Raw genomic sequence first — 25,701 nt, 5'->3', positions numbered from 1 at the left:
TCACTAATTTATGTATACCCTACAATCCTGGACAATCATCTTCCCACACCCCCAAGCTCTTAGTTTGCTCCCCTGCATACCATGAAGACATTCTCCAAATTGTAGATAATTTCAATGCAGTGCTCTAGTTAAGTATGTCCCTTAAAGACATACAACGTAAGACTTGATGGTTAAGTCGCTTGCAGACTTGACAGTTTGACCTTAAAGCAATGTAACGAACAAGTTTTTTTCAGTGTCGTTGTAGCTTAAGCCTGGATTGGATTTGTCCGTGCCGTATTCCACATTTCTTTTATCACATTTTTGCTTCACGATGTGTTCATCTCAACTAAGAAGCGTAGACTTCTGATTCCAAGACGTCGTTTAGCGACATTTCGAATTCAGTGACAAGATACTGCTTTTTTAAAAGCGTCGTATGGCAACTTTGCCGCCGATGTGTAATGTGAAAGCTTCCATTCTCATTGTTGGCATCTGCTGTCGTCGATGTAGGTCTCAACCGTATAGTGTGCAAGCGACCTTACGAAGTGGAAGAGGGAAGGCGAAAACTGGGGTTGACATGACTTTTGTCTTCCACGCCCAGACCGTTTTAATATATTTCCACAGATTTAACTGTAGCGTGTCTTTCATCTCGAATCACGTGACCTCTTTCTTTCTCAATCCGCGCGCCGAGTGCCACGGTCACGTTCTGTGCAGACGATGTAGCTTTTAAAGTGGTTGCCGGGAAGACACCAAAGGAAGGAAGGAAAGCGGGAGTGGGCTGGAGCTTTCATTAGACCTACTTAACAATGCTCCCCTTTTTTTTTTTGCCTGTCTGTCTCATTGGTGTCTTAGTCTTTTTAGTCCATATTTTACCATTCCCTAGAGTTATTGCATTTATTTTCAGGGTTCTCAAATAATTGAATGCATGGAACGTTCTAGTAAAAAAAAAACTTACTGTAAAATCAGCGTTTCTCAAACATTGTAACTCGACGCTTTCCCAGTTTAGTAGGGTTGTAAGGATGCGCTGTAAACAACACTAATGGGGTCATGAACGAAGCCCCGTCTCAAATAATTTTCATGTATTCTAATCTGAAGAAATGCCCAAAGTTCCTTTTTTTGAATAAAAGTCAAAGCACATGTAGATGGGGACGCCACCTGCCAGTACAAAAATGCCAGTAACATTCAAAGTACGTATTTATTACATGTAAGTCTAAATCTATATTGAACGCGATCGTCTTAAAATCATCTCCCCTTGCCGTCATGTAGCGGGCCCTGTACAAGTCAGGTCAAAGTAGTCAAAATAATAACTTTAGGAGAAGAAATTCAATTAGGCTTAGAAAGTGAAATAGAATCTAATAGGCAGAGAGTGTTTTTAATGTCTTTACAATAGAGCACGTATTTTAAAAAAAAAGTTTTTACAACTCATAATTTTTATTTTTAAAACACGGTTATAATGTCATTTTTACTTGCTTAATATTAGAACAAAGATTTAAAACTACATTAAGATACTACTGTTTTTCTTTTGTTACAGGAAAAGAAAAAAAAAACTTAACGTCTTCACCCCCTCCCCCCATTTTTCTAGCCTAAGTCTAGTGGGACGCGTCTCACAGTTTGAGAGTCGCTATGAGGCTAGAGCACTGTGCCCAACTTACTTTGATTACAGGGAGAGCTTTATATCTCAAATTTATAGAAGGGTTTTATATTTTCTCTCTTTATACCAACAATCTTTGAGACTTGACTGGACTGAACTAAATTCATTCTGTATTCTAATCGACTTAAAAATAAATTTTTTGATGTACCTATAAACTTATCATACATGCAAAATAAGAACTGTCACAGTGTTGTGCAAGGGTTATTAATTAGTTTAATAGATGTTATCAAAGCTCACCGATAGACTTGACAGAGACCAGACAAAGGTTAGGACAATGTCAGTTAGGTGTTTGTCTTGTAGAGAGACTGATATGTGGGTCGGGACAGACATTAGCAATGTTAGTTTAGGCGTAGGCTAGATACTCAGCCTATATAGAGTAGAGTTTGGGGCAATCGGGACACAACGCCATGTAGTTTTAGCAGGGGCGTGTGTCGTATGCTAGGCGTTTTCTGGTGAACGACACATACAGACATTGGGAGCAAGTCGCCGAGGTTGGCTCGCGATCTTGGCTCCAAGATGTGTGAGTTGTTTGCCAGAGACAACATGTAGGAACTTTAATTCTTAAGGACCAGGGTAAGAAGAAATGTTTTTATTAGTTATATATCTAGTATTAGATGTTAATTGATTATGAATAAATAGAATGGCGCTTTAGCTAGTTGTTAGCGATATTTTTGATTATTTGTCTATTTAGAGTGACAGTCTTGGCGACTGTCTGAGTCTTAGTGACATTCTGACGGTCAGAGACGGTAGATCTATATATGGTGTATCTTTGCCTGCTACTCAAGGGGATATCACTCTAGTATTGAGCGGACTGTGACGTTGGGTTCCAGGATCCGTGCAGAGACTAGAGAGAGAGAGAGAGAGAGAGAGAGAGACAAGAGAAATGGAAAGTTCATCGTGACCTACAGCCAAGCATCAATGTCTATGTGATTATTAAATTTTAATTCTAGAATCACATGTTATATGTAACTATAGTTGTTAATTAAATATTTATTTTTCATATGCAAATTTGTGTCCAGAGATCATGATTTATATCATTATTGAATATTGTGGTCTTTAATCCATAGTCATCTGTGATGTGTGTGTTTTATCAGCTAAATTACATCAGTAAGAATCACCCTAGACGTATAGCCATCAAGAGCTGATATCAAGATCTTGACAATTGGGGCCTCGTCTAAAGTTTTATTTTAATTTTCTACGACACTTTAATGATGTCTGGGGGCTAATGAATAACTGGGACCTGTTATTTTTCTTTAAGTGAAAATACTTTAGTTATACTTGATATAGTATTGACATTTATTTTTTTATCCATCATAGTATTGAGAAAATTGTATTTTGCTTGTAAAGGTTTGGACGAATATTCACTGCTTAGAATTAGCATTAAGTAGAGTTTCTGTTTACACTTTTACACTTGTTGTAATACCATGATTGTATTTTTCAAAATTTTTTTTTTCTACATTTTGTTTTCTGCCTATTTTTGTTGTGGTACAGGTGAATTGGCTGTTTGGCAGTGGACGTCACACATGATCTATTTTTAGACTGTCACTCCTGATTCCTGCGCCCATTGTCTTGGGGCCTTCGTGTATCCACGGTTTGAGGGTAACGTTGTTATCTTCAGCTCGTGTTTTTTCAATGTTTAGGTAAGCTGTATGATGTAGTGAGATAAGGTGTAAGTTTTCTTGTTTTTATTTTTGATAGGGAGCTTAGGGATTTCATAGAGGTGGGATAGAAAGAGGTGGACATTATTTTTAAAGCATAATTACTGCACTGGGCAGTGTTACATTTATACTGTGCTTATACTGTGTTTTTGCAGGCAGACAGGGGCGAGATATTGTTTGGAGAAGGTAGAAGGGGGTTGGACCTGTATGTTCGCGTTGGGTAAACGTATAGTGTCGTTGTCCTCAGTTATTTTTTTTTCTTGCTTTTTAGCTTGTTAAGCTTTGTAGATGGTTAGCCAGGTGAGCAGTACTGTTGGCCAGTTGTTTTTTTTGTTGCCATTTTGGTGTTTTGATAGGCGGGATAGGGGGTTTGAGAGACAGACAATGGCGTTGGGTCATGTAGTGTCTACCCCACCCATGTATTTTAGTAATGCCTATCAAACCTTGTAGTTGTTAATGGAAGTTTTGGAATTTCGTTTCCAGTGCCATGCCAGAGGGCAGGGACATTTGTTTTTCTTCTCCCTCTTAGTTGAGGTCGAGCGTTGATTTTTTTTACCTGGTGTGTCCTTGTTGTACGGATTCATGGTAGTTAAGTCACAGGGTGACGTAATGATTTTTTGTTGTTGCGGCAAGAGTTGTTTTTTTTTACAGTGGGTCTCGAGTTTTGTTGGGCCTGGTTTCAGTTTTTTGTATGCCGTCTATTTTTTTTGCTTGAACGTGTTGATGATAGTTGGCTATAGCTCTATATAGAATATCCGACATTAGGTATGTCGTGGATTTTTTTATTTCAGTGAGATGTTGCTGTGTTGACAGATCATCAGTTTATCAAGGTCATTTGATTAGTTTGTTCAACGTTTGATATTACTAAGATGTTAAAGTTTAGGCCTGACGAGCTTGAATTGGTATTGATTTTTTTTTTACATAGATTTTTTTTTGTTGGCAAATATTTGAGCTTTAGCTGAGTTATGGCGATTAATGTACACGCTATCTAGGTAGTTCAGAAAATTGACGTTTTAGGACATTTGTATCCAAGGTGGAACATGAGTTGTTTGTTGAAGAGTCAAGTGAGTCCTTCTAATGGAGGAGAGTGCATAACAGACACTGAAGTAAATGACAAAGCGTTGTTTTTTTTTCTACGACATGTGTGATGGACACTGGCAATGAGTACAGCCATTTTACAATTTCTATTCTATTATAGGGATGCTAATGAATTTTGTATTTTCATTTTATTATCATTATGTTTTAGTTACTTATATATTGAATTATACTGTTCTATATTTAGGTCGAAAATAAGATGCAAGTGGAGCTTGCAATCCGAAAAACTTTGTCCATGATTAGATGATATCATTTTTCTTACTTTTAGTTTTATATTAATTCGTGTTTTACTTGCACTCAAGATTTGATTGGCAGAATTGCATGTTCACTTTGATGTATATTTTTTTTGTAAATCTACTTGCAGAGATTCATGACTATATTATTTGATGTTTAAAGTTGAAGTTTGTGACAGTTGCAGTGCAGATATATGAGATGACGATGTTCACATGTTTGTTTTGATTTTTTTTTCTTCTTAATTACAACCACTTTGTTTATGATTTTATAATCTTATTCCAGTGTGCTACAGTTGCCTAAAGACTTTGGTTAGCAATGCTGCATGTGTTCTATAACATTATTTTTATGTCTCAATATAGTTCCAGAATTTGTTCTCCAAATGTGAGATGGTAGAGGCAGTTTAGTGAGTCGTATTAGTGTGACTTTGGTTGCAAATATTGCAACAAAAGTCAAAGGAGAAGGGGAAGATGTCACAGTGTTGTGCAAGGGTTATTAATTAGTTTAATAGATGTTATCAAAGCTCACCGATAGACTTGACAGAGACCAGACAAAGGTTAGGACAATGTCAGTTAGGTGTTTGTCTTGTAGAGAGACTGATATGTGGGTCGGGACAGACATTAGCAATGTTAGTTTAGGCGTAGGCTAGATACTCAGCCTATATAGAGTAGAGTTTGGGGCAATCGGGACACAACGCCATGTAGTTTTAGCAGGGGCGTGTGTCGTATGCTAGGCGTTTTCTGGTGAACGACACATACAGACATTGGGAGCAAGTCGCCGAGGTTGGCTCGCGATCTTGGCTCCAAGATGTGTGAGTTGTTTGCCAGAGACAACATGTAGGAACTTTAATTCTTAAGGACCAGGGTAAGAAGAAATGTTTTTATTAGTTATATATCTAGTATTAGATGTTAATTGATTATGAATAAATAGAATGGCGCTTTAGCTAGTTGTTAGCGATATTTTTGATTATTTGTCTATTTAGAGTGACAGTCTTGGCGACTGTCTGAGTCTTAGTGACATTCTGACGGTCAGAGACGGTAGATCTATATATGGTGTATCTTTGCCTGCTACTCAAGGGGATATCACTCTAGTATTGAGCGGACTGTGACGTTGGGTTCCAGGATCCGTGCAGAGACTAGAGAGAGAGAGAGAGAGAGAGAGAGAGACAAGAGAAATGGAAAGTTCATCGTGACCTACAGCCAAGCATCAATGTCTATGTGATTATTAAATTTTAATTCTAGAATCACATGTTATATGTAACTATAGTTGTTAATTAAATATTTATTTTTCATATGCAAATTTGTGTCCAGAGATCATGATTTATATCATTATTGAATATTGTGGTCTTTAATCCATAGTCATCTGTGATGTGTGTGTTTTATCAGCTAAATTACATCAGTAAGAATCACCCTAGACGTATAGCCATCAAGAGCTGATATCAAGATCTTGACAAGAACCACTGTAATTTTTTTTTCCCTTTTAATCATGGAATAAGCATCTATCCCGTATAAAAATCTACTATTCTTCATTTCACACAATTCTATAGTCAAGTTCCAGTTTGGCATATCGCAAACCGAGGACAAAAGACGTAATGGATGAAATAAGAACTGATGTTATTTTAATGTGCGCCCTACTTATCTTACGTAAGGTCGTCATTCTGGTGCAGCGGTAACGGATGTTAAGCACGTTGGAGTCTATTTTATTTCTTTAGTGTAGATAAATGTTATTTATATGTTTCTTTAAAGCCAAATAGACCCAATAAAGAATACAATCAGAACATATTAGAAAAGAGCATACACAGAAAGCCCCGAGAGTGCAATAACAAATGGCTACACAGGCCACTGCAGGGAGTAGATCGAAAGTGAACAGTGCCATGTTATTAGAATCAATAGAATTCTTAGTACATAAAGGTTATAATGTAAACAGAGTTCGACTTAGAATTGAATAAAATTTTTGTATTGAGATCTCTGAAGAGATGCGCAGAGAAAATATAAATCAAGAACAATTTGATTATTTGACATTTAAAGTTTACCGCGTCTAGTGGCAGAGTCAAGAGATTCCACTGCTCCTTATGTAATATTTTTTTTTTGGGGGGGGAGGCAGGATAATGGTCTTTTTGAGAACACTTGACTGAAAAAAAAAATACCATAGGTTCAATAACGTATCTGCACAGTTCTATGATTTGAAATTAAGGAAGTCAAAAATGGGCGGAAATACTTGTTTGAATGACATCAAAAGTGTGTTCCTATGGATCTAGTGTTGGAGACTGCGCACAGTCCGCTTGATTGGTCACGCGTGTTGATTCAATTAGTACACAACTTAACTAGACCAGACGCCTTACATACCAGTCTACAGTCTACACTAGCTACGTGAACTTTGAACAGCTATTTCTGAAGCTAGAGACCTACTTCACATATAATATATCTGATCTTTCTATTGGCTCAAATTGTTCATATTGGTGTAATGATATTATTATTTATAGTATTTTATTGCTCCCTCTCTTCTATAAGTCTTTGTAAGCATTACATTGCTTCTAATGAATGGCGGAACCAATTTTAACAATTCTTAGATTTTTGTTTTGTTTTGTTTTGTTTAACCAAGAGGCGCGGTGGCTGAGTGACTGATTTTCCGAATCGGGCGTTCCGGGTTTGAATCCTAGTGAAGACTGAGATTTTTTATTTTAATTTCGGGCGCCTCTGAGTCCACTCAGCTCTAATATTGTATATATATATATATATATATATATATATATATATATATATATATTATCGCCAATACACGAAATACTTCAACTAATAATGTAGTAATTTGTTAAAGACCAATACAATGTATGAAAAAATAAATGAACTTGTTATCGAGTGGAACTTTGCGGCTTTTTTTCGACGAAAGTCGTTATTGAGTTATTGATCTCGTTGAAATGTATTTCATGAATTAAAACACTTTCAAAACTAATTTAGGTTCTGATCCTTCATCGTTCACAGCCAATTCTTTATAAACTTTTTTTAAGAGCAGCTCCCCAATGCGATTCAAAACCATCAAAACCAAAAGAGATGAATATACCTCGTACAATGTAGACGTTACTTCAAAATAGAAGATAGGTGGGTCCCACATGTTCGGGAAGATATCTCTGGACTCCAACACAATTCCGAGCCTTCGAGCAAGATACAGGCTAATAATTCTTAACTATGACAGTGTTTCCAATAGTCAGATTTAAAGTATTGTTGTAACCCTGCCTTGCACCAGTGCATGAGATGCGCACTAGCGCACTGTTGAACGTAAACAGAAAGACACTAGAATGGAGAGAAGAACAGTGCATCAGGGATTGTGAAGAGTCTGAATGTTTGGGAAACTAAGAGGCCAACGTTTGTGCTGCCTGAAGGTTGTAGTAGGGACCTGGAGCGAAGCAGGGAAGGCTGTGGTTGGTCCACATTTGGGTCAAGTAGCAAAGGACTGGTATACTTAGTAGTAAGACTCTGAGGAAGCTGAAGGATGTTATGTGTTTACCCTAGTGAATTAAAAACAACTATTTATTTCCTGTTAAACTGTGTTGAGTTGCCTGCCTTTTCGTTGAGTGCCTAACCTAGAGTTACAACAGTATTTTTTTTTGTTTGCTGCTGTAAATGGTCCAATAAATAAAGGTAATAGTTGTTGACCAGTTGAAATGTGGATATCTTTTTTATAAATTCTCCTTTATGTATACCCCTGGGCAGTAGCCACTCCTTGTTCCCACCACATATATATATATATGTCCCATTTCTGTTTTCTGGTGTTTTCACGTTTGACGTCACTCTAACATTAAACGAAGTCGACAAAAAGCGGACAGCTGAAACTGAAGGCACATAAAGCAGCGTACATCGTACAGCAGTCGCTACACGAATAATAACAACATAACAACATAGACCATCTTAACTTAGTTCTTTTAAGCCTCCATTAAAGAGAGGAGTCGTTCAGAACTCTTTCTGTGAATGAGGTTTACAAAAAAAAAACATTCAGTTATACAAAGGGATACACCTGGACTTATATAAAGTACATGGTTTTATAGTGTTACTTCAACTAGTAACTAACTGCGCACGCACGCACTCACGAACACAAACTCCATAACAAATGCGATACATCGTTTTAATTTTCTAAAATGTATGATGTCGGATTAACGTCTAAAGATACCCCCCCCCCTCCACTCCTCCCATTGTATGTGCTTGTATATTCATGTTTTGGTCGTTACTACAAGGACATTGGATTAGTTTTGAGGGTTACAAGATACTAGACACTCTGTTGACTTCATTGGAGCGAATGAACTACTAGGACTCAGGTTTAACTTTGATTACTAAAAGATGTTTTGCTGAAGTTAAAATACACACATGAGTCTCGTTGCTTACTGCATGCCAAGAAATGAAACTCTGAAACTTCCTGTCTTGGGAAGCAGAAAAGATTCTAATACAAAAGAAGGCAACAATATTTTTTTTACCGACTTGTGTGTTTGTATATATATATATATATGTTACTGCAAAACGCATGAGTAGCGACGATGACCGGCTAAATCGTGAATCGAGTTTATATATATATGTGGATGTAATGAACGGGACCTCAAATCAGTGAACATTGATACTGACCATTGGGAAGACATAGCCCTAGACCGCACTAGATGGAGAGAGACGGTGACCAAGAAAGCTGTAGACAGTGAAAAATTTTAGGCCTCAGCTCTGGAAGAAAAACGTGCCGTGTGAAAAATTGCTAGCTCTTCTACCACCAAAGCGAGCTCCTACTTAACCTGCGATATTTGTGGACGGGAGTGTCTCTCCAAAATAGGGCTCCACAGTCACATGAGAAAGTGTTCGAGATGAGCCATAGTCGTTCTACGATTGAAAGAGGCCAACACGATATAGATTCTAATATATATTTACAATAAAAAGGATTTGACTGGTCTTTCTTTACCACACTTGAAACAGTAGATGACTTAAACAGATGATATCAAGTTGTACAAGCGTCAGTATTAGTAAACAATCTCCCTCTATTTGGTTGTGGATTCGGAATGAAACCCAACAGCACGTGTGTATAGGTGACAGGGAGACTCCGCTTTATGTTTGAGGTGTTTTTAATGTGTTTATTTGTACATAATGATTAGATAGTAGGTAGTTGCTAATTAGAAAAAGTACATACACAAATAAGATAACATGTATATTCCAACTAACTGGCAAATATAGAATAATCAGCTAATGAATATTAATGTAGTAATTGACAGGTTATATTTCGATGCTTAAGGCATCAAAATGTCTGAATCAGGCCCTTGACAGGAACTTTTTCTATACCTTGCCCCCATACATCCTGCTCGTTTAAAATTGGTTTTTCGGTGAGAGGAGATATGACTGAAATTTACCCTCCTTCCCCCCCCCCCCCAACACCTCCTCGTTCCCTCTCTTTCCTATCTCGTGCTTACGTTCATTCAACCAAGCGTGACGCTTGTGTTGTTGATCTTTTATTGGAGTTGTCTGTCTTAGCTTTATCTTTTATTGGAGTTGTCTGTCTTAGCTAAATGCAAACATAGTTTTTTTTTGTATGTCAATACTTCTGACAAAACTGTAAGTCTGATGTAGTTCAAGGACGCATCTAATGTAGACACGATGATGTGCACAATGAAACATTTGACATAAAACTTGACGGTTTTGGTCATGTATTACATCTTGGCATCGAATTAATGGATTCTTTCTTTGACAAGTAAACCTACATTGAGACACTGATCCTCAAACTACGGCCTGCGGGCTATATCATGACGGTATTGTGTAGCTATCCAGCTCTCAAAACCTATGTTTACAGCGCAGAATGAAGCCTCAGAGGCTCGTTGCCATTGGAATTGACGATTTTAGGTGATTAGAGTAACACATTTAGTAAAATCATTAAATTTAGAAACCCATCAGGATAGAAGACTTAAATGTAAAGTAGCAATTATACATCAAACACTCTTGAAATACAAAGACCCTAATAAAATACTCAGAAAGACACAAAGATAAAGGTAAATTTGTCATTCCACATGCTTGGACTAATTAGTACAAATGCTCATTTTTCCCTAGTGCTATTAGAGCATTGAATGGGTAGCCTGACCCAGTCAGTAAATCCAATGACTTGGCAGAATTTAAGTCATTGGTTAACATGCGTGACTAGATGCATGACGCGTAGGACGTAACCATCTTCTTTTTTGAAGTAACGTCTGTATTTTATAAGATAAGATTTCAATAACATCTAAAACGATATGTTCTTTTTTCTTCTACACTACTATTATTTTATATACTCCCAAGACACACATACATCTGTACATCTATCTTCCTATACGTACTTGACATTCTCGTTGTATTCCCTCAAGCACTCGATCACGAGCCTAGAAGCTCAGACATTGGTTCTCTTAGATGGAAGCGCTTGAACTAATCTCTTCCAAAACAATCTGAACTCAATCTCTTTACCAAGCACTTCACACATTTCTCAATTAAGTAAAAACCAACAGAGGGTGGAGGGATGATATCCCTAGCTAACTCCTTTATGAAATCTCTTGTATCTAAGTCTACTTGTGTCAATCAAAGTAAGTCAACACTTTCATTGACTTTTCCCATTCACTTTTCTTTTCTTTTTTGAAAGAAAAAGGAGGCCCCATGTCAATTTCTTATTATAACTAAAGTTTGAAACTTTCATAACCAGAGAATTTCCTTTTGTTAACTTTAAGCACTGTTTATTTAATTTATGCAATGCAACGTCCTATGCCTATTTCTTGCTGATACCATTCCCCCCCCCCACACACACATAAATATCTGCACACAATGTCACACTGTGTCACATCCCTCACACACACACACACGCAGTCGAATTTCACACCCGTGGAGAAGGTTATTACTTTGAAATCTCACTCAGGGCTTGAAAGGGGTCGAGACAACCACGACGTCACAACCGTGGTTGTCGCCAAGTGGTGACGTGCCGGTTGAATGATTTTATGTGCGCCCCCAGGGAGGTCCTCCCTTGTTTAGTGTACAGACTTTATGAATGAAAGATAGCGTTGTCAATGAAAGGTATACTCCACATAGACAGATACAGTGTAGCCTCTTTTAGTATCTCTTTTTTTTCTTTTTAGCCGTTACAATTGTCTTACTATTTATCTAAATATACTTGAAATCAATGTCACAAAAGACCAGGGCGTCAGAGCATCTGAAAGTTGAAAGGTCTTAAAGTTATATGTTATATGTAGCTGTCAAGTAACAAAAAAGTCTTCTTTCTCTATGTTAGACACAATGCAATCGTTGACCGCTCTCAATTCTAAAAAGACTATAACTCATCTTCAAGAGCAACCCCTTTTAGAGCTAAGGAGCCCAATTTTATACATGCATTCTCTCAAGCCTGCATTAGATGTTCAAGTCACGCCTGACTTTATGTGCGTTTTTCAGTGTCGACTATCGCTGTGTATAACATGTTTTTATTCTCGAAACTCTCCAGATCGTGAGGTCTACGTCTTTCCAAGCTTTGACAACCTTCAACAACTTTACCTCCATTTAGATTGCATTCAAATAACGGAGATGGGGGTGAGCAGCAATATGTATACCTGTTGCAAGTTGAATATTGTTACAATGAAATAAAATGCTTCATATAGGTTTCTAGCCCACATCAGTATGTCTGAAAACCATCGATAGAAGGATGAACTAGCTTTAAAAAAAGAGAAGGTAACTTGCAAAGCTAATGAGTTAGAAAATGGAACCCTTAAAGTTAAAGAGTTAGAAAATGGTTGTGGTGCTGGAAGGGGTGAGGGCCCAATGCGGGCCTACCATTGAAGGACAAAAAAACCTAACCAAACAAATACCCATTAGCCGTAGCCAAGCGTGCGTATCAGATAGTGTAACAAATATCAGATAGTGTAACAAATATTCTTGCTTCTGACCAATACTGTTCCCAATGTTTACATAATATTCATAAATAGATCTAAGAGAGTTCCTTATACTGGCCCATCTTTTATCGCCTCATATTTGATATTAATTTTATTTTATTTTTCATTGCTACGTTTCGTTTTTTTTTTTGTTCGTTTTCATTCAAAATCAAATGTAAGCTTGCATTTTAAATAACTGTACTTTACTTTTATATCAGTTGTACCATATCTGTCTTTCTGGTGACAGTAGAGTCTACCATTCTGTTAAAATGAAGGAAAAAAAAACACCTAAAGTACGTGTGGTAGGGGGAGGGGCTCCTCTAACACATGGAAACTTTAAACTGGTGTATCCAACTTGCGATGAATGAAAAACGATGTAATTACATCCTTCACGAAGCAGTGTAAGGGCCCAGGTCCTGCTTCAGTTTTGGGCTATCTCCTGGCATGAATAATTGCGTTATTTGATAGGGGTGTGTGTTAAATGATGCATAGCTAGTATAGGCCATGTGTAGCAATGACATAATGCAACTTAAGACTACTATAAAAGTATACTATTTTTTTCAAACATTTTGTCATCAATTTCCCTTCTGTTATATTTATTTCCAGCGATCCATTTCACGCTAGACATATGAGCAAATAATATTCTGGAGACCCTAAACACATTGTAAATATGTCATCCATAGTGTGATGTGGCCAGCACAACAGCCAACCACCCTTATTTTTCCCCAACTTATGTCTGGTAACCAATAGAGCTGGGTGGACTCAGAAGCGTCCAAAAGATCCAGAAATATAAAATCCCAGTCATCACCAGGAGATTCGAAACCGAGACCCCTTGGTTCGGAAATTAAACGCTTTTTCACCCAACCACCACGACTTCTTAACCAGATAACCTTTACATTTTCTACCGCATAGGTTGCAAGGTCTGAAAGGGGACCTTTTTTGCTATATTACTCAACACGTTGTTACCTTGGTACACCGTTCACTTTTTGTATACCACAGTCTCCACAATAATTCCCTGAAACAATTTCCATATTTCTTCTCTTTAGAGTTTCTCTTTTTATCTTACCTTATCTTATGTAACACAGACGTTACTTCAATAAAGATGATATAGTCATGCTTATTAATCAATGACCTTTATTCTATATCCACAGTTTAAGTATATACTAACATAGTTCGTGCCTTTTCTAAGGTTACTACACTTACACTTCAGACTAGATGGACAAAGTAATGGCAGTTTTGGGCTCTGCAGATCGATTGTCACTGTAGACACAAACAAATTGTATTCACAAGAACGAGCCCAATAGAAACGATATATTGTCTGAAACTTACACTAAGGATCCAAAAAGAGTTAGATAGCGAAAGGAGGAACCTATTCACGTAAACCTACATATGGTAAGGCCAGTTGTTTGATGCTTTGACAAGGGACTCTGTGTACGATACGTACATGGGTGTAGATCTCATGCATAGTTCATACTGGCGCAGGGTGTGTCACATAAATGTTTTTATAATGAAAGAAAATGTTCTGTAATTGGTAGACGGACAGACATAAAAACAACAAAAACATAAAAAATATTTTAAAAAAAAAGCTTGTATCAGTCATGTAATTAAATTTGTAATAGATGAACTACAATATTAAATCTGCGCCATTAGAAAGATTTTTACCAAATATTTTGTTTAACGCAATTTCATGCTTTCAACTTGATCAAAAACGCTATGATCCTATCACTTGTCTGGACCAGTTGGAAATAGGTGGGGAGGGGGAGAAAGAAGGGGATATCCTGGTGATCGCTTTCTAAAAGCATTTTTTTGAAAAATTTGATTGACTTGAATTCGAACTCAAAAGCTAAAGCCTCCTCAGCCTCCAGTAGAGTAACTAATGTTCTGGGGAAATGTTTATTTAAAAAAAAGTTCTTATCTATTGGTAGTTTCAAATTTTTCTCTCTACAAGGTATAAAGGGAACTAATTCAACTTATACCAAGCTTATCTATCAAGTACAATTTCTTTCCCTTGTTCGAAATTCCAAAGAAAATAATTAATTAGTAAATAGTTAATTAACTAATTGTTTTTTTTTTTAAATTGATTCTTGTTTTGTCAGATAAAAGAACACATTTTGCTAAAAAATTCAGCTAGATCCGAGATTCGGTGTGGGAGAAATAACGTGTACAAACTTTTGACCAGACAGACAGAGTGAGTTGAAATAAGCTTTGTAAAAAATAGTATAAATGCAATGAAAATTGTATAACATTTTTTAAGTATACATGTAAAAAAATATTACCTCTGTGCTGAATAATATGCCAACGTTCGTCAGACAGAAATTATTAATCAACTGTACACAAATGTCGTGGTATTTATAGCGCTATTTGACATTTTAGATCAGTACTCTCAAGTAAAGCTTTTATCATATACACTTGTCACGATTCAAACGGAAGCAATTGACTATATAATCTAGTAAATGTCCGGCTTTTTTTTTTGTTTTTTGAGATTATTATTAGAATAACCAAACATGATCCCACGATTTAAAGCTAGCCGGAAGTAGATTCACATATCTCGTCTGCTGTAGATGAAAGAATGGCGTTGTATTAGTTCCGCACGCGATTATGAATGAGACAGCGAAAAGGTTAGCTTCAGTATAACAAACAGATCCAATTTAAAAACAAAGGGCTAAAAACAGAGCAGGCACACATTAAACTCAAGTTCAAATGACACATTACAATGACATTAAACTCAAGTTCAAATGACACATTACAATGACATTAAACTCAAGTTCAAATGACACATTACAATGACATTAAACTCAAGTTCAAATGACACATTACAATGGCATTAAACTCAAGTTCAAATGACATATTACTAATACATTAAACTGCTGCTTTTCAGACAAACTAGTTTGATGGCAATGAGCAGACGAAAGTATGAAGGGCAAAGAAACTAGTTCACAGTCTTGTACAATAAACAGAAGAGAGATTCCCTTCGAACACACACACACACGAACACATACACTTTACGCACACATATCAACACACAGCCATCTTTAGCTTTTGTTTACAAAAATGTCGACATTGCTTTGATATGGTCTCTGAGATTTCCAGACTGTAGTCGAACACTTCAGGTCGCTCTGATGCACAATTTCCCTTGAAGTGGCTGTATGATTGGTTATACTATGGTTTTTAAAAAAGGCATCTGTCTAGACAATGCTGAGCTTGTAAAAGGCATCTGTCTAGACAATGCTGAGCTTGTAAAAGGCGTCTGTCTAGACAACGCTGTTTTTTTTTAATGTTATTTTCTTTTTTTTCTGCCAGCTTTTTCGACGAGTTCTTCAGAGTGTGCCTTGAATTCGATTTCTGTCCAGCACAATAGAGCAGACGATATAAAGTTGTTCAGAAATTAATTGATAAAGAGACAGGGTAACATGAGAAAAGTTGAAAAATTGTCTTTATATGTTACAGTGAGCAACCTTTTTATTAAGAAAAAAATATATAATAAAATATTTTATTTTTTTGGCCAGATACATTGATACACACTTTTAAGGCCAACAAAATTGTGCTCAATAGAAAACAGTTTTTTTTATGACTAGTAGCTTTATCAAATTACGTTAAATCATTCAAAGTGTTAAACTGAACCAAGAACATATAGAAAAAAAAAGAGATAAAAGGTGAGCCCTAAGTTTTTGAAATTAGGATTATAGTTGCTACCTTAATAACTAACGAATATTTGACACACACACAAAAATAAAAAAATACCATTGTCTGGCAACTATTTATCCTGCTACTGCTTCTCTTGTATATGTGATATTTCTGAAATAAAACAATTTTAAATATGGCTGTGGGAAAGACTGGGATCTACAGACTTCTTCGGAAGCCAGTCTAAGAGATGGAAACTCCACTATAAGACCTACATCTGTTTATTGTTCGCAGCCATCAAATATTTTTGTTGTCATCGTGATAGAAATTCATTACTTAAGAGTGTCATTTGTCTGCTCAAGCCAATGATCATTAAAACTAGTCAGCCAAGGCTGGGGTGATTTCAAAATTTTATATTTACATAAAATGTTGCACTTATTAATTTTCATACTCAAACAAAAGCCTTTTAAAAAACCTTTTATCAAGTTACTCTGTCTGTCTGGTAAAAAGTTTGTATATGTTATTTTTCCCGCGCAAAGACTTAAATCAAGCTAAATTTTCAAAAATTATTTCTTTTAACTGGTAACACAAGAATCAATAAAAAATGTTAACCAATTAGTTAATTGATTATTGGAAATACATTATTTTGTTAGGTATCTTGATCAAGGTAAAGAAATTGTAATTGGTTAAAGTGGTGGCATAAGCTGAATTAGTCACCCTAACAGTTCGTCGTCTGAGTCTTAGTGAACACAAACCTGAAAAGTAGGACGAAACTTCTTAAACAATAGATAACTATACAATGTTCCATGTTCATAAGCTCTCCACTACAGAGTGGTTACCGTGTTGGCTTGAGAAGCCTGAGAAGGCTTAAGCCAAGAGTTGAAATTTCACGCTTTTTTTCTAACCTACATCTATTACAACTTAAATTACATGACTGATCCAATCTAATTGATACAAGTACGCTTAATATATATATATATATATATATATTTAAATGTATTTTTTTTATTTTTCTTAGTATTATAAATTTCCAACAATAGACGTGATTTCATTTAAAATACGAGGCAAGAAGCAGATCATAATATGTAGAACAAACTTGAACAAGCGAGAGTAAAGATCTGTGTGAGAGTACAGTACTTTCTTTCTATTGCAAGACTATTGGAGCTTTGAACGATAAACTACTCAATGTGAAGGACGCAAAGGTGAACTTCAATCTTGCCAACTAAACAGAAGCTACAAATGGAATCTAGTTCTGCAGTAATTTATAGTTGGAATAAGTAATCCTATACATTTAATAAATCATGGCTTATCTGCACTTGGCTCTAGTTTGTACACAGGATACACCAAAAGAAAAAAAAAAAGCTAAATATAGTTTTCCGCCATTAATAAAAATTAAGTATTTCAAGTTTTTGAAAAGTTTTAGCAGTGAATCAAATTGTTTTGGAAATTTGAGACTTATCTGCAGAGCTCATTCTAAACGTACGGGACATGGCTTGGAAGAAAAGAACGTAGTGCATGGCTTGCAAGATGGAACACTTCATGAAATGTAACAACATCCCCAAGCAGCTTCCATGAGTCTGTTACAAGTGCAGCTGTTAGAAGAGAAGTACTGCAAGACAGATCTTAGAAGTCCCCAAGCAGCTTCCATGAGCCTGTTACAAGTGCAGCTGTTAGAAGAGAAGTACTGCGAGACAGATCTTAGAAGTCCCCAAGCAGCTTCCATGAGTCTAGTACAAGTGCAGCTGATAGATGAGGAGAAGTACTGCGAGACAGATCTTAGGAGTCTCCAAGCAGCTTCCATGAGTCTAGTACAAGTGCAGCTGATAGAAGAGGAGAAGTACTGCGAGACAGATCTTAGAAGTCCCCAAGCAGCTTCCATGAGTCTAGTACAAGTGCAGCTGATAGATGAGGAGAAGTACTGCGAGACAGATCTTAGGAGTCCCCAAGCAGCTTCCATGAGTCTAGTACAAGTGCAGCTGATAGAAGAGGAGAAGTACTGCGAGACAGATCTTAGGAGTCCCCATGCAGCTTCCATGAGCCTGTTACAAGTGCAGCTGTTAGAAGAGAAGTACTGCGAGACAGATCTTAGGAGTCCCCAAGCAGCTTCCATGAGTCTAGTACAAGTGCAGCTGATAGATGAGGAGAAGTACTGCGAGACAGATCTTAGGAGTCCCCAAGCAGCTTCCATGAGTCTAGTACAAGTGCAGCTGATAGATGAGGAGAAGTACTGCGAGACAGATCTTAGGAGTCCCCAAGCAGCTTCCATGAGTCTAGTACAAGTGCAGCTGATAGAAGAGGAGAAGTACTGCGAGACAGATCTTAGAAGTCCCCAAGCAGCTTCCATGAGCCTGTTACAAGTGCAGCTGTTAGAAGAGAAGTACTGCGAGACAGATCTTAGGAGTCCTCAAGCAGCTTCCATGAGTCTAGTACAAGTGCAGCTGTTAGATGAGGAGAAGTACTGCGAGACAGATATTAGAAGTCCCCAAGCAGCTTCCATGAGTCTAGTACAAGTGCAGCTGTTAGATGAGGAGAAGTACTGCGAGACAGATCTTAGGAGTCCCCAAGCAGCTTCCATGAGTCTAGTACAAGTGCAGCTGATAGAAGAGGAGAAGTACTGCGAGACAGATCTTAGGAGTCCCCAAGCAGCTTCCATGAGTATGTTACAAGTGCAGCTGATAGATGAGGAGAAGTACTGCGAGAAAGATCTTAGGAGTCCCCAAGCAGCTTCCATGAGTCTGTTACAAGTGCAGCTGATAGATGAGGAGAAGTACTGCGAGACAGATCTTAGGAGTCCCCAAGCAGCTTCCATGAGTCTAGTACAAGTGCAGCTGATAGAAGAGGAGAAGTACTGCGAGACAGATCTTAGGAGTCCCCAAGCAGCTTCCATGAGTCTAGTACAAGTGCAGCTGATAGAAGAGGAGAAGTACTGCGAGACAGATCTTAGGAGTCCCCAAGCAGCTTCCATGAGTCTGTTACAAGTGCAGCTGATAGATGAGGAGAAGTACTGCGAGACAGATCTTAGGAGTCCCCAAGCAGCTTCCATGAGTCTAGTACAAGTGCAGCTGATAGAAGAGGAGAAGTACTGCGAGACAGATCTTAGGAGTCCCCAAGCAGCTTCCATGAGTCTAGTACAAGTGCAGCTGATAGAAGAGGAGAAGTACTGCGAGACAGATCTTAGGAGTCCCCAAGCAGCTTCCATGAGTCTAGTACAAGTGCAGCTGATAGAAGAGGAGAAGTACTGCGAGACAGATATTAGAAGTCCCCAAGCAGCTTCCATGAGTCTGTTACAAGTGCAGCTGTTAGATGAGGAGAAGTACTGCGAGACAGATCTTAGAAGTCCCCAAGTAGCTTCCATGAGTCTAGTACAAGTGCAGCTGATAGAAGAGGAGAAGTACTGCGAGACAGATCTTAGGAGTCCCCAAGCAGCTTCCATGAGTCTAGTACAAGTGCAGCTGTTAGATGAGGAGAAGTACTGCGAGACAGATATTAGAAGTCCCCAAGCAGCTTCCATGAGTCTGTTACAAGTGCAGCTGTTAGATGAGGAGAAGTACTGCGAGACAGATCTTAGAAGTCCCCAAGTAGCTTCCATGAGTCTAGTACAAGTGCAGCTGATAGAAGAGGAGAAGTACTGCGAGACAGATCTTAGGAGTTGGAAACATATTTTGGTCTCAATATTATTTTTATGTGAAACTCTGGAGAAAAGTTCAACGAGATTTCTTTCCGAACGAGGAGGTGTGGTTATTTACCACTATATAGCTTTACAAACTGGTTTATCTCTTTTGATCTAACATACTTTTTTTTATTCAAAAAAGGAAGACAGGTCTCTCAATGATTTCATTTGCTTATGTAATACTTTTGAAATGACGCATGGCTGCCTGGTCGTGCGGTTTGCGCGCTGGACTGTCGTTCAGATTCAAACCCTGCCCGCTCCCATCCTCCGTCGTCCTGCGGGAGGTTTGGACTAGGAAGTAATTATCTTCAACTCTGAAGGAACATCCGAAACATGTAAAACATTTTACAAACATGCATCTTTCTTTTCCCCCACTTATTTTGTTTCCTCCAATAAATGATCATGTCTGTGTGCCAGTGTTTAATTACAAATACACACAAATCAAATGTTTGTATATTTTCTCAGAAACGAAAAGTGGTATAATTATTCCGTCACAAGTTGACTATCAGTTTTTAGCCGCTGAATTATTTATCAGCGTTTCTATATTTCAACTCGACACTTAGTTTACACTTCCTGGGTAGGTCCAAACCCAGTGGAAAAGTACGTAGATATATATCAAATCATGTGCCAGGAAAATCCACATAAATATCCGGAACATATATGAACATTGCAATGATGAATACATTTTTTTTTATAGTTTATTCATTTTCTTTATTAGAACTTGTTGTGATGGATACACAATATATAGTTTATTGTGGTCTGTCAAAGTTTCTTAGTGAACCGTTGACGTCTGGTTCTCTTTAGTATCAACTAAATTTTTAATTTCATGTTTTTAGTGACCCCCTAAAAGGGGATAAGTCGCTATTAGTTTTGTGTGGCCTGTCTGTCCGTCTGTCCGTCCTTCCGTCCGTCCGTCCCGATTATATCTCAGGAACTAGAAGAGAAAATGAAAATAGGACATCATGATATTTTAGATCATTCAAAGTTCTGATGCAACGGCTGCTTTTTTTTTCCGCAAGGGTTAGGGTTAGGGTTAAAATTATCTTTTCAAGCAGATTAAAAAAAAAACAAAAAACAACTTTTCAATGCAAAACTTCAGGGGAGGTCATCATCATCATCATCCAACTCCATTAGAGTGAGGGCTTGAGAGGCTCAAATCCTCTCTTGCAAAAGCCCTGGACAGAAACCCTGCTGTCTTGCGTAGTGCATAAATGTCGCCATACAGGTCGAGAATTTTTAGTTTCCCAGATCTGTCGAGACGGAGATCAGACAATAAGGCAATAACTTCTGACAGCTTAGGGGTGCAGATTTATTTATTATGTAAACAAAAGTATCACATTAAGAAATGAATCGGATGCTTACGAACAGCTATTGATAACGGCATTACCCAGTAATAAAAGGCCTACTATTCATGATTATAACATTGGCCTAGGTCTAGTAATTTTAAGCTGAAACTTGTAAATTCATACGAGTTCTAGTCTAGATATAGTAGATTCTATATCAAGATTCTATATCGTTGTAGATCTAGATCTAGAATTAGATCTATACTTAGATCTAGAACTAGACTTACATCTTATTCTAGACTAGACTTAGATCTTTTTCTAGATCTAGATTTAGATTTAGCTCTTGACCTAGACTTAGATCTTCAATCTAGATGTAGATCTAAAACTAGGTCTAGATCTAGCTAGATCTATGTCTAGTTTGTATGACAAATGACAAAGGAGATATTAATTTTTATTTTGCAAGGGGAATGTCTGGTCCAAGAAGACCTACTCCAAGTCTTTCAAGTCATTTCTAGCTAGCTCACTACCTTACTAAAATAGGTCAATATTTTTTTTTTCATATTGCCAATTTATCTAATTTTCTCTTTATTACATGTAACATGTTATTAATTTTGAATGTATGGATAAGGTTAATAATTATTATTTTAAAAAATATAATTGTACGCTAAATGAATAAATGTAGATGTTGTGGCTAAGTAGTAAAGCACTTGGAACCAGAAGTCCAGTGTTCGAATCCTGGTGAAGACTCTAGGTAGACCACTTCGGGGGGGGGGGCGATTTTGAGTTTGTGTTGCCACACAAACTGTCTTTGTAACCTTGTTTAATTAATTATTTTTGTACAAGACTTCTTTTTTAAATAGCACTTCTTTCACATGTAATTGTAATGACTTTATATACAAAAAGTGTAAAGGTGTTTGGACCCGTTTCTCTATAAAACTGAAATCAATAAAATTCTTTGTCATTTTTTTTCCGGGATTACCCGGCCCAGAACAATAAGGGCAACAATGTCAGGTAAGCAAACAAGAAACATCTGGAAATGCCAGAATATAATAAAATATTTCTGCCACTCCCCCTCCCCAAATCGCTTAGTAAAAAAAAAAAAGTATAACAATAGATGTTTTTTTTTTAGCTTTGCTAAGGTTCTCTGTTCAATGGAAACTATTTTTAGATGACCCAATTAGAAGAACACTCTAAGTTGCTGGAAAGTTATTAACTTAAAAAAAAAGAGTTTACATATGTTATTGAATTTTTTACTTCTTTTTAACAGTTGATGCATGCTTTTGAGGTAAAGGGTAGATATAAAATTAGAATAGATAGAACTGGTTTATATAGCAAAAAGATTAATCTATAGAAGTGTGGTGTCACTAGGGTCAGTGTCCCTCTGAGCGGTCGGCTCATGCTTTCTTTTGACACTTTAAAATTTCGTTTTGTATGACAATTTATAAATATTTATTGAACGCATTGAAATATAAACTTATTAAAATTAGAAAGTCTTATCATATGATTGTTTTTATATTAAACATTAATGAGCTTCTTATGCAACCTATTGTACATTATTATACTAGGTTTGCTACTTTCGCAAAATAAATTAAATGGTAAACAATATTTGTTTGTAGACATAACATTTAAAAGCGTGCAAGAACTAGTCAAAGGCTATTTAAAAGTTTAAACATTCTTTTCTGGATTTCAAACTTGTTTCTAATTCTTTTTTTTTTAATTGAAATTATATGCGTTTTTTATTCCAGTTGAGTCTTCTCAATAAAATTTTACACGAACGTATCATACTTTTGGTCACCACTTTGTTAAAATATAATCCTTTAGTTTGAAATCACTCTTGTGTATTGTCAACTCCCAGTCTACTTGCCCAAAAGAAAGTAAGGCAAAGCAAACAACGCTAAAATTGCAGACAGCTTGCAAAAGTCCTTAGGCTGCACTTTTAGTGAGCGAAAAAAAGTATTTCAAACATATATAAAAAAAAGTTTACACAAGAAATATTTTCTTAAAAAGATTGTTCATCATACAGATGAAATTAATTGTCTACACATCCATTAAAAATAAACTTTTCTGTTGGTTCTTAAAATTGCATGTGCTTCTCCATAGCTTTCCTACGTGGCTACACTGTCACTTTATAAAGTCCAGCACAGCCCTTTTCATGTTGTTTAGGATTTCAGAACTCATCAGCGTTTTTCCTTTTAAAATCTTATACTTCGTACATCTGATTAGTTTGTGCTATGCCAGATGTGCTGTCAAACAAGATGCATGGGAGACATTTTGTCTCTGACGTGTTTATAGTTTATCTGGTTTGATAAAAGAAAACACACTTTATGATTTTCGCTTTTTCAACGTTTTTCCCCTCTGATACCACTTCCAACCGAATTATAGATTGACTCATTGCAGCTTTTCATCCATGTAGATGTGTTGTTTTCTTTACAAAGCTTAAATCTGCAATATTTTACTTATTTTTTAATGAGATGTTAATTCACATGGTGGCCTACTATTTAATTATTCCAGTAGTTCGAGGAACACCTATTCAGGCCTCGCGGAACACTATGGCTCCGCGAAACAATTAGTTTGGGAAACACTGCTGTAGACAACTGATTCTACAACGCATGCAATACAAGCTCATCTTTCCGTTATGTCATTACCCCTAGAAGTCTCAAATACTTCTTGTATACTTTCTAAACTTAACATGTGAGATTTCGGTAATACTTAATGTTGTCCTTTGATAGACAATGACAAAGGTTGACCTGCTGATATACACCTCTTGCCAGAACTCCAATAGTTTCCATAACAACAGTTCTGCTGGTGATACGGTGTAAAGGTTTTGAGCATTATGATTGAATTTTAACTAAAATTATTTGTAACAGCAAAAAAAAAAAGGGCTATGTATATCTGTTCATAGTGTATATCTAACCACTAAGAATTATATTTTTTTATCTCACCTGGGTATCATCCCTGGTGGTTGATACTCGGTGCGGTCCTAACCCCCATCCAAACTAATGACGCCACTGCTATACAGTTCATATTTTAGTAGATGTCTATACATCTAAAGCTAAGCTACTCTGTGTGTTTAAATTGTAGTCCAATCAGGTTAAGGAGCAGGAGAATTCCTATGTCGTTAGAAAACTGAAATACCGTTGAGTAGGGATAGATAAAGAAATAGTGTTAGAGATAAGACAGTGCTTTTTTTTTTTTAACAATATAGATGCCGTACTCAGTGATGGATCGCCTAACTTTTAACTACTAATAAATTAATAACAAACATTAAAATACAAAAAGTAATAATTTTTTCTCCACATTGAAAAAGATGCCGGTACACCGTACCGGTGAGTACCGTCACAAAAAAAAACAACAACAACACTGGAGATAGATATCCTCTTTAAAAAAATATATTTGCGCTTGTAAATAATGGTAACCGTCTTTTGAAAATTCCTTTGACCTATTTATCAGCAAGAGAAACATATCTTTTTGTAACATAATCCCTTTTGTGGCGACCCCCCCCCCCCTTTTTTTTTTATTTCGGTGACAATCCTAGTAGAAACACGTGACTTTTTAATTCTTAAATTCATAGTTTTTGCATGCTCTATTGATTTCTTAATGCTTAAAAGATTCTGTAGTGAACTTAAATAAATGTGCTGACCTGATAAAAAAAAACATATTTCTTTAAAGATTTTTTTTTTTATTTTAGACACCCATTCACTATAAAGTTGAGAATGTTAATACATTGACAGTAAGACAAATAACTTTGCTGGTAGCTAACCTTCATGATTTAAAGTTTAAAGGATCTCGCGAAATTATGTACACTTAATTTCTGTCGCAAACAATTTTACGAGGATGATGTGCGCCCATGAGAACGGTATTCATCGTTTCAGCCCCTAGTTACTCTATTGCAGTGATTCCCAAAGTGGTCTATATAGACCCCCAGGGGTCTACGAAGACTTTCAATGGGTCTACGAAAGTGAAAAAACAAATTGGGGGTCCATGAGATGTCCAAAGGGGTCTATGATAATAGATTTCATATAAGCAAGTCGTGACTTTAATTTTTACATCCCATTAATGTAATTGTTCACACTATATATAATTTGTAACTTAGTTAACATTTAAATATTTATCCTGCTATTCAAACAAAAAATGGTTGTATTTAATTTCAATACTTATTAAAATAACTTAATTTTGTCTTCATGTAAATAATGTTTAGCAAAAAGAAATGTAGAATGTCTAGCGTTGATTATATAAAATTGTTAATTCTTTCCTTGTCAACCAAGCGGTTACCGATTGCCTTTTTTATGACGATATGAAACTAATTACGCTTGAGGATCTTCTGCGACAATATCACCCTGATAAAAAGATATAGATTTGAAAAACTTTTGAACATTCAAAGATAAAGTTCAGAATAGACCCACAAAATCTCTATTCAACATCAGGTAGAGAAGATGGTGGTTTATGAGTCTTACAATATCTGTTCACTTATAGCAAAATAAGGGTGTGGTGGTAGTGGTTAAGCGCTTGGATTCCGTAATTGGGGTCCTGGGTTCGAATCTATGTGAATTTTGAATTTCAGGATTTTCAGGGCTCCCCTGAGTCCACCCATCTCTAATGGCTACCTGAATTATGTTAGTAGA

General features: G+C 36.6%; 1 protein-coding gene and 1 long non-coding RNA gene across 2 annotated transcripts; both read left to right on the top strand.

Annotated features, from left to right (window-relative positions):
• Positions 1–1,812: 1,812 nt before the first annotated feature.
• LOC129922452 (uncharacterized) lies at positions 1,813–5,910 on the top strand. The gene is made up of 2 exons (XR_008774435.1): positions 1,813–2,200; positions 2,319–5,910. It is a non-coding gene; the product is annotated as an uncharacterized LOC129922452 (long non-coding RNA).
• An 11,787-nt stretch (positions 5,911–17,697) lies between these two features.
• LOC129922428 (uncharacterized) lies at positions 17,698–19,914 on the top strand. The gene has a single exon (XM_056008449.1). The coding sequence runs from the start codon at positions 17,698–17,700 to the stop codon at positions 19,912–19,914; it is 2,217 nt and encodes a 738-aa protein (XP_055864424.1).
• The last annotated feature ends 5,787 nt before the right edge of the window (positions 19,915–25,701 follow it).

The sequence above is a fragment of the Biomphalaria glabrata genome, chromosome 13 (assembly GCF_947242115.1).
Source record: "Biomphalaria glabrata chromosome 13, xgBioGlab47.1, whole genome shotgun sequence".
Lineage (NCBI taxonomy): Eukaryota > Metazoa > Mollusca > Gastropoda > Planorbidae > Biomphalaria > Biomphalaria glabrata.
The sequence above is the reverse complement of the archived record's forward strand: the minus strand, read 5'-3'. Positions and strand labels throughout refer to the sequence as shown.

Coding starts and splice junctions, on each gene's coding strand:
- LOC129922428 (XM_056008449.1), top strand. CDS start 17,698: ATGAGTCTGTTACAAGTGCAGCTGTTAGAAGAGAAGTACTGCAAGACA.